The sequence below is a fragment of the Vigna unguiculata genome, chromosome 10 (assembly GCF_004118075.2).
Source record: "Vigna unguiculata cultivar IT97K-499-35 chromosome 10, ASM411807v1, whole genome shotgun sequence".
Lineage (NCBI taxonomy): Eukaryota > Viridiplantae > Streptophyta > Magnoliopsida > Fabales > Fabaceae > Vigna > Vigna unguiculata.
This window is the reverse complement of record NC_040288.1, coordinates 37100352-37109612: the sequence shown is the minus strand read 5'-3', so window position 1 is coordinate 37109612 and position 9261 is coordinate 37100352. Positions and strand designations below refer to the sequence as shown.

The following is a 9261-nucleotide window of genomic DNA, read 5'->3' as shown; positions in this document are numbered from 1 at the left end:
ACTCTCCTCTGCAACTCCAAACTCTCTTCCACTCCCTCTCTCTGTGCTGCCATCTCACCATTTCCTTTTTCCTACTCAGATTCCGGAAGAACCAACCAGCAGGAACCTCCGCAACTCTCTCCCTCAAACCTCCATCCCCCAAGGTAGGCTTCTTTTAAAATTGGGTTTGGTTCCAGCTAGAATCCTCTAATTACTCGCCGATTTCTGAATCTAATCACGAAATTCTTTCTTCTCCATGTCGTTGTGATGAATTCCTCTAGGTTAAGCTAAAACTCTGCTGTCTTGTAAATCTGCTTGAGTCCACCAGTTAAAGTCTTGGCAAAAGGTAAGGGAAGCTAACTTTGTAACTCATTTTGGTGTGAATTGCGTTTGGGAGTGCTTTGATTGCATGATTGCTTGTTTAATTGAAGTTTGAGACTGCTAAAGTATGAAATTGAGTGGGGATGGCCTTTGGGCGAGTTTGCATGTGCAGAACAGGGAGGATTTTCTGGTAGTTTCGCCTAGGCGAGTTGGTCTCGCCTGAGCGAAAATACCAGAAACTCACCTCTGTCAATTTGCGAAGTCTCGCCTAGGCGAGCTGGAGTCGCTTGAGCGAGATAACCTCTCGCCTAGGCGAGCCAGCTTCGCCTGAGCGAGAATTCGTCCAGAGCTTCTTTTTACCACTGTAAGGGCTCTCGCCCAGGCGAGGGAAGCCCGCCTAAGCGAGATAACCTCTCTAGCTTAGGCGAGACCCTCTAGCCTAAGCGAGATCCCCTGCTGAAGATTGTTTTCTTCCACTGTTTTGCTTCCTTGATGTTTGATTGTTTGCTTTAAGATGATGAGGGTTGATAATTGTATGAGATCTTTATGCATAGTAAATTGTATGCAGACCTTGGGTGTGAATGTGATGTGAATGGAGCATGTTATAGTTAGGATTTCAAGGGAAATCCTATAGTATGTGGTTTAGTGAATGTAAGGGCATGAGGACTCAGATTGGTGATATCCTGACGCTTCCAGTAACCATTAAGACTCAAGTAGAGTGTGATGGATTACGTCGGGGGAAGTAGCAGGAGGTTCTGGTCTATGATTCCGATCCATCATAGAGGTGATGGGATTTACCTTGAGAGTGGTTGGGTGAATACCCCTTGTGCCTAAGACTCTGTAGAGTTTAGGAACCACTTCAAGTGCAAGTCACCAAGAGCTCCAATGCCACTTACATAATCCGGATATCGAGTCTAGAATGAGGTGTGATGTTATGACCAGGATTAATTGGATTGATTTTAATTGATTGTGTAACAAAAGTATATTTCCTGTGGTAGTATAAAAATATCAATTGCATGATTTACTCTGTGTCCAGTTAGCTTACCCTTTTAGTTTCTTTTGTGTTCTGTGTGTCTTCTATTCTCTTTTGCAATGACCGTCTTTAATGAACGGCGCGAGCAGATAAAAGTGCAGGTGAAGGTACACCTTTCTCGGACCGACGTTGAGTGAATTCCTAGACGTTTTCCAGCTGTATGTAGCTACTTGTTCCCTAGTAAATGTTTAGGATGTTTTGCAACCTTCAGTGATGTGGGCTGTACATATTAATCAGTGTATGCACTCCTTTTGGATGACTGTACTAGTTATATTGGCCTATGTTATCATCTGCTTCTGAACTTTTAAAATTTGAATGTTTTGTTTAATAGTTTAAAACTATAAAATGGGATGTTACATTTTTAATTTTATCTTTTTATGATTTCTAAATTATAATTACTTCATATTTTATAAAATTAAATTTAGAAAATATATTTAAACTTATTTGTCCTAAAAATAAAAATATATTTCTATATTATTTTTTATTTATATTCATTTTGGTACCACGTATACATAAAAGTTATTTTACTCTTTTATTCATTTGTTTTATTATTAAATTCATTTCTTCTAAAAATAGAAATATATTTCTATGCTTTTTTTTTTAATTTTTAATTTTTATAATTTTTAATTACTTAATCATTTAATAAATTATTAAAGAATAACTTGCTTTTAAAGTATTACTTCTTTTTTCCATTTTTATTTTTATCTTTTTTATGATTTTTAATTACTTGATCATTTAACAAAATTAAATTTAGAGTAATATATTTTACTTTTATAAATAATTACTTTTTTTAATGTAAAAATATATACTTTTTTTCTAATGACAAATATAAAAAAGTAAATAATAATTAAAATTGTAAAAGAACAATTGGATGAACGTCAAAAAGTTATAGAAAAGAATAAAACATACTATAATTTTTTTAAAGACTTTATTAGTAATTTAATTTTCTAATTTGTTAGTTTAGTGTCTTAATTATTTTTTGTTTAATTTAATCCTTTAATTTGGTCCTCCAATTTTTTTAAAAATTTAATTTAAAAGAAAAATTCAATTTAGCTCTCTATTTAAAATTTTGATCAATTTAATTTTTATATTTTTAAAACAATCCAATTTTGTTTTCTTCAATTTGAAGTCAAATTAATAATTAAGTTTAACCACAACTTATATATCAGTGTTGATATTTTTGTGTAGAATTTAGAAATCAAATCACGCCATCTAAATACTTAAATTATTTCATTTTTTACGCTTCACCTAAATACTCAACTTGTTAGATGAAATAATTTGATGTATAAATTCTAAAAAAAAAAAAATTAATATGTATATATAAGTTGAAATAAAGTTTAATTATTAATTTCATCTTAATTTGAAGAAAAAAAATTGAATAATTTTAAAAATTGAAGAATTAAATTGAATCAAAATTTTAAATAAATAACTAAATTGAAATATTTGAAAAACCAAACATGTCTAAATAATATAAAAGTAACAAGAAGAAAAAAATCAAACCAATTAATTAGAGACCAAATCACTAATTAAGTTTTTTTCAAATTAACTTATAAATAAAGATGTTTTAATAATTTAAATTAGAGAGACAACATAAGTAAATGGATATTGAAAAGTAAATATATATACGTTTCTTTTTTACTTTTTAAGGCATCTATACGTTTTACGGAAATATATGTACGTTTCTTTTTAAGGCATCTATACGTTTTAAGGAGTAGTCAACGAGAAACTTAACTTTTCTTTTCAAGGCATATATATACATTTTAATGACTAGTCACCTGTATTTATGTTTTACGTTTAATTTATTAATAGACTTAAAATAAAAATTAAATAAATTAAGACAAATACATAAACTAAACGGTTATTGTGCTATAAGAGTATGAAATAATATTTATAATCTTATCTAGTCCCGTTTATATTTTAACGTTTAATTTATTAATAGACTTAAAATAAAAATTAAATAAATTAAGATAAATACATAAATTAAACGGTTATTGTGCTATAAGAGTATGAAATAATATTTATAATCTTATCTAGCCCCGTTTACATTTTAATGAGTAGTCTACTGTTTCTATATTTTATTTATTATTTATTTTGTTCATCATGAGACTTCAATTAAATTATCAATAAATAAAAGACTTACACATAACAATTTATGAATGGTAAATTTCATATTATCTTTCAATAAAATATAATTTAATAGGAAAACATTATATAAGTTGGTATAAAAAATAATTAAATCTTGAAATGGAGAAAATTACTTTAGGACTATTTTCATTCTTACATTGTCATTGATTAAAAAAAAGAAATTATAAATTTAGAATTGAAGGTTAAAAAAAAAGAATAAGAAGAAAGGCAATGATGTCGCTTGTTTGTAGACATGTCAAAATGAGTCAACTCGGCTCACACGGGTTGGCTCACCACGAACCGAGTTGAAAATGAGTGAACCCAACCCGGCTCACTTTATAGCGAGTCAGAAATTTTACAACCCTGCTCAACTCACCACGGGTTGGTGGATTAAGTAGATTGACTCACCAACTCACATAAAAAAAATATTTATGTATTTATTTTTAAGTATTCATATATTTAAATAATTTTTTGAGCAATCCATAAGATGACAATCACAATAAAATCAATAACAAATGTATTCATCATGCTCACCACCAATATATGATGAATTGTTTCTAAGAAAGTGTCCATATAGTATAAGAAAACATGACTAATATTACATATTTTTTGTTATGCTATTCAATAAAATATAAATAAAAAAACTACACATTTGTCATGCTAATTTATAAAAATTTGTTTATAAGATAGTTGATTGAGTAATTTACTATAAAAATTATAGTTAAAGATTAAAGTACCAACGTATATAACTTGATAATCAAATGAATTAAACATTCAAATTATTCAAATATTATTGACTTGAACTCATGGTGAGTCGGGTTGACTCACGAGTTAAAACTCATTTTGACATATCTATTTGTTTGTCATATCTCTCTTGACTAAGGTGAATTGTGTGGTTAAAATCCTTACATCAACATTCAAATTCTAAATTAATAATATTAGGATAAATATTCAATATATTTAAATTTTAAATCAATAATATTAGGATAAATATTTGATTTAGTAGAAGAAGTATGACATACTCATTTTTAGTACAATAAGAAAAGATATTGACTATTTATTACATGATGATGCTTAATGTTGAAACACTTATCATTTATTTAAACAATTTATACTTTAATAAATATTCTTAAACTTTCTTAAAATTGTATAAATATTTGATGAAAGGTACTTTAATTATATTAATAAATAATTAAAATTGATTTATTTTTAATCTCATATATTATTTGATTAATTAAATTTATTATATTCTTATTTGAGACACTTGTAATCAAAGTGAGAGGAAGTTAAGTTAGAAATTGATAATTGAAGGTAAAAAAAAAAAAAGGCAATCATGATGAACTTGATACTCAAACAACAGTGAAAATAAATTATACTAAATTATGAGAAGTAAATTATAAAAGAAAAATAATAAAATAACTCAGAGAATTATAGATTATGTCAACATAATAAAATAATAAAAGAAGTTCATTACAATAAAAATTCTTGCAATTATATCCACGTGTATTATTCAATCTATAAGTACTATCTATAATAATTTACTCACAAACTAATAATCACTATAATCATGAGGTGAATTATATTGTTATTCGTGTGGTCGTTGTTCATTACGCTCATATTGATTTTGATGGTGATTTTTTAGTTGTTAAAATATAGGTCTTTTTTATGGTGATTTTTTAGTTGTTAAAATATAGGTTTAATTAGACTTTTGGTTCCCTACTTTTTCTTCGAGGTTCATTTTGGTCTTTTTTTTTTCGGGGTTCAATTTAGTTCCCCAATTTGTTAAAACAGTTTAAAATGGTCTCTCCCGTTAGTTTTAGTTAAACGACGTCAGAATAGTGCTATTGTGTCTGTTTGGAACAGGGACGTGACAAGTCCTGAGTACCTTGTCATCAATGTGGTGTAATGAGGTGGCAATGAAAGTTATTTATGGAGATAGAAGTGTTCATTTGCCCTAATTTCAATCGTCTTCTTCGTCCTGTTGGAGTTCATCTTCATTTGGCAAGCTTTCTTAATTTTGAGTGATGTCTAGGGGCCACTCTTCTTCATCTTGCTCCTGTAACTCGTGGGGTACGCAAAATCCAAGGTTATCTAATCATGGTGGTGGTGTTTTGTCTCACGGTGGAGCGCCCATTTGCAACTGTGGAGAAGTTGCTGTGTTAAGAACAACTCGAAGTACTAAAAATGGTGGGAAGCAATTTTGGGGTTGTCCTAATTACAAGGTTAGATCCATCACCCTTTTTCTGTGATTCGTTGATCAATAATTGTTTGCAACTAACATGAAGGTTGTTTTGTGTTGTGGATGTTGTCAATAACAGAGGGGAAGTGAAGCTTTCATTGGTTGTAATTACTTTAAATGGTGTTCGGAAGATGCTGCTAATGAAAGGGATAACACTATTATAAGGCAAAGAAGGAAGATATTTATTTTGGAGAAAGAACTTAAGGGATCCAGAATGTTTGTTAATGTTTTACTAGGGATAGTGGGTTTATTAGTTGTAGTGAACATCATTGTGTTGTCACGATTGATGAAAAGTGTGTGATTAAATCTGTATTCGGTGGTGTTGAAATCTGTATCGGGTGTATCAGTTTGTGTATTGGGGGAATCAGTTTGTGTTTTTCGTTTTATTGTCTTGAAATATGTAATTAGAAAGCTCAATTGTTGTATGACTTAGTTAATTAATGAAAAATTGGTGTTAAAGAAATCTGTGTTTGGTATCCTACTTACAAGCATTACAAACATTCAATAACGACAATTTTTCAATCATAAGCCAATATTATAGAAACACATAATTGTACTTGCTGTTACAGCACAAAAGACATCCAATAGTGTTTTGGATTTTTGAACTTACAATGTAAAACATGTAAATTAAAAGTGGACAAAACATTCTTGACTTAGAAATCTAAAAGCTGCATAATACATCAAAGCTCCAAAATAAATCGTGCAGCATCAAGAAAAGCATAAGTCATCCTCATGGCTTCCACACACGTCCTCTCCTATGCTGCAGTTTCTGCCTTTTATTGGGTATGGTTGGACGAGGAATTGGAAGGTGGCATGGGTGTGGCTGTTGTGATGACTGTGGTGGCTGCTGTGATGACTGAGTTGGTTGAGTCATAGGTGTTGGTGGTGGTTGTTGTGATGACTGAGTTGGTTGAGTCATAGGTGGTGGTGGTGGCTACTGTGATGACTGAGTTGGTTGAGTCATAAGTGTTGGTGGTGGTGGCTGAGTTGGTGGTGCTGGTTCAGTTGGTGGTGTTGGCTGACTTCCTGCTGCTGTTGCAGTTGGTGGTGTTGTTTCAGTTGATGGTGTTGGCTGAGTTGATGGTGTTGGTTGAGTTGATGGTGCTGGTTCAGGTTGTTGGGGACAACTTTTTCGATTATGACCAACTTATTTGCATATGCTACATTTTTTAGTCATGCCATGTTTTATAATATGCTTCCCATTCTTGTTCATCTCCCAAGCTTCAAGTCTTCTTTTCTTTTTGGGTCTTCTAGGTAGAATTCGTTTAGAAGGGGGCAATACATCTGGAAATTCTGTTTCAGTCCACATTTGCTGCTCGTTACAAGGGTATATGATGGAATTGTAGGTCTCTTCATAGGTTGAGATTCTGAACCAATGAGGGACAAAATCTTCTTCACTTAAGTTCAAAAACTTAATTGCAGCCACTGCATGACAGCAAGGTATCCCTATTAGACTCCACTTTCTGCAGGTGCAGTGCTCGCTGTACATGTCATATGATTCCCACCCATCATCAGATAACCCCCTATCTCGCATATCAACATGGTCACTGCCATCAAATTCTAAATCTTCATCCTCACTATCTTCTTCCCCATTTCCTTCCCATAAATTGTCCTCATAATGGACACTTACATCAACTAGATCAGAATCAGTTTCATCTTCATTTCTTTCCTCCCCACCTACTGCCTCATGTGCCTCAGCTCCAGTTTCACCACCTTCACCTACTGCATCAGCTCCAGTTTCCTTATCTACAACTACTCCATCAGCTCCAGCTTCATCACCTTCTGCACGAACTCCAGTTTCCTTATCTATAGCTACTCCATCAGCTCCAGCTTCATCACCTTCAACTTCTGCATCAACTCCAGTTTCCTTACCTACACCTACTCTATCAGCTCCAGTTTCATGACCTTCAACTACTGCATCAGCTCCAGTTTCCTTACCTACACCTACTACATCACCTCCAGTTTCCTCAAATTCAGTTTGTGGCTCCACCCTAATGTTATGGTGACTATCTGCGTCATCTTCCAATTCATATTCCATATCACAAACGTTTTTATCCTGTTGCATTTCAGCTTCATGAACAACATTATTATCCTGCACAGGATTAATGTGATCTCCATCGCCACAACCACTGTGACCATCCACCTCAGCCTGGACCTCAACATTTGTAGTTCCTATTTCTGCAACCACCTCTTCAGGGAAGTATTCCAAAAAATTGTCCACAACCTCAGCTTCACAAATTGAGTGATTAACATACATATGAACCTGCCCATTACTTCTAGCAATTCTAACCATTTGCATTGCACCTATGTCATCAGTCAAATGTTTCAAGTTGTTCTCCAATACCTTTGACCTACTAACATTATACCACAAATCTTTAATGTTTACATAACCCATTTCCCTAAGTATTTCCATTATTTCAAAATAGCTCCACCTATCTGGGTCACACGCCAACATGGACGTTAACCCATTACTATAACTCCACCTAGTTTCATTCCTTTCAAAGTATCCCCCATGGTGGACCACCACCTCAAATCTATCGTCACACATCCCAACCTATAAAAATACATATTCCAAGTTACTGGACGCACAACCAATGCCCACATATACAATACATATTACATCCCATACCCCAAAAAAGTTAAAACGGGACCACAACCTACTAACCACAAACAAACGGGACCACCACAAAGCAACGGGACCACAACCCACACACCATTACAAACACACACAGACAGAATAACACATAAAAAATAATACCAACGCCAACAAAGACAATACTATATAAGTAAAACGCGACATTCAATCCATAAAAAAACCAGAAAACTTACCTTCGATTTCGTCCCACTATGAACACAGCGACGAACCTTTGCCGCACCGAAGGAGACCGCGAACCCTAATATATTGATTGATTGATTTTCGCTTCTTTCTCGAACCCTAATTTGTTCAATCGTTATCCCCAAATTCTTCCTCGCACCCAAATTTCTTTCTTCCACGAACCCTAATTTCTTTCTTCCACGAACCCTAATTTCGCTTCTTCCAATTACCACTGCCTTTAATTTCTCGTTCTGTACTGTCCACATAATCTGATGTCCCTACTTGACACGTCATGTAAAATTGCCACAGTATCACATCAAATCACTCTGTCGTTAATTTTTTTAACGCTGTTAACACACAGGACTGAATTGAACCTCCTACACAAACTAGGGGACTAAATTGAACCCCGAAAAAATAAGAGGACCAAAATGAACCTCGCATATAAAGTAGAGGACCAAAAGTCTAATTAAGCCTAAAATATATATGTTGTGTAGTTGTTGTTTGAGGTGATAGGTACATAAATATTCACCGATAAATATATTTGGATGAATTAGAATGGAAGCTCATACGACGAATTTGTTCCTCAGTAGTGAACAACTACTCCTCACTAATTACATGTCATAGTCTTGATTGGTTAATCTTTTGTGAAACTACTTGACTAATACATATTTGTATCTACAATATGTCATTTTCAACATAATAAAATAATTTTATTAAATTTATCATTGAATAATATTGTTTATGGAATAG

At 32.8% G+C, this 9261-nt stretch overlaps 1 protein-coding gene across 1 annotated transcript; it reads right to left on the bottom strand.

Annotated features, from left to right (window-relative positions):
• Window positions 1-6843: 6843 nt before the first annotated feature.
• Window positions 6844-8777, bottom strand: LOC114165633. Its single transcript, XM_028050208.1, has 2 exons — window positions 8526-8777; window positions 6844-8250 (listed from the first exon to the last, which is right to left on the bottom strand). Exons 1-2 carry the CDS (start codon window positions 8775-8777, stop codon window positions 6844-6846), a joined length of 1659 nt encoding a protein of 552 aa, XP_027906009.1.
• Window positions 8778-9261: the final 484 nt, after the last annotated feature.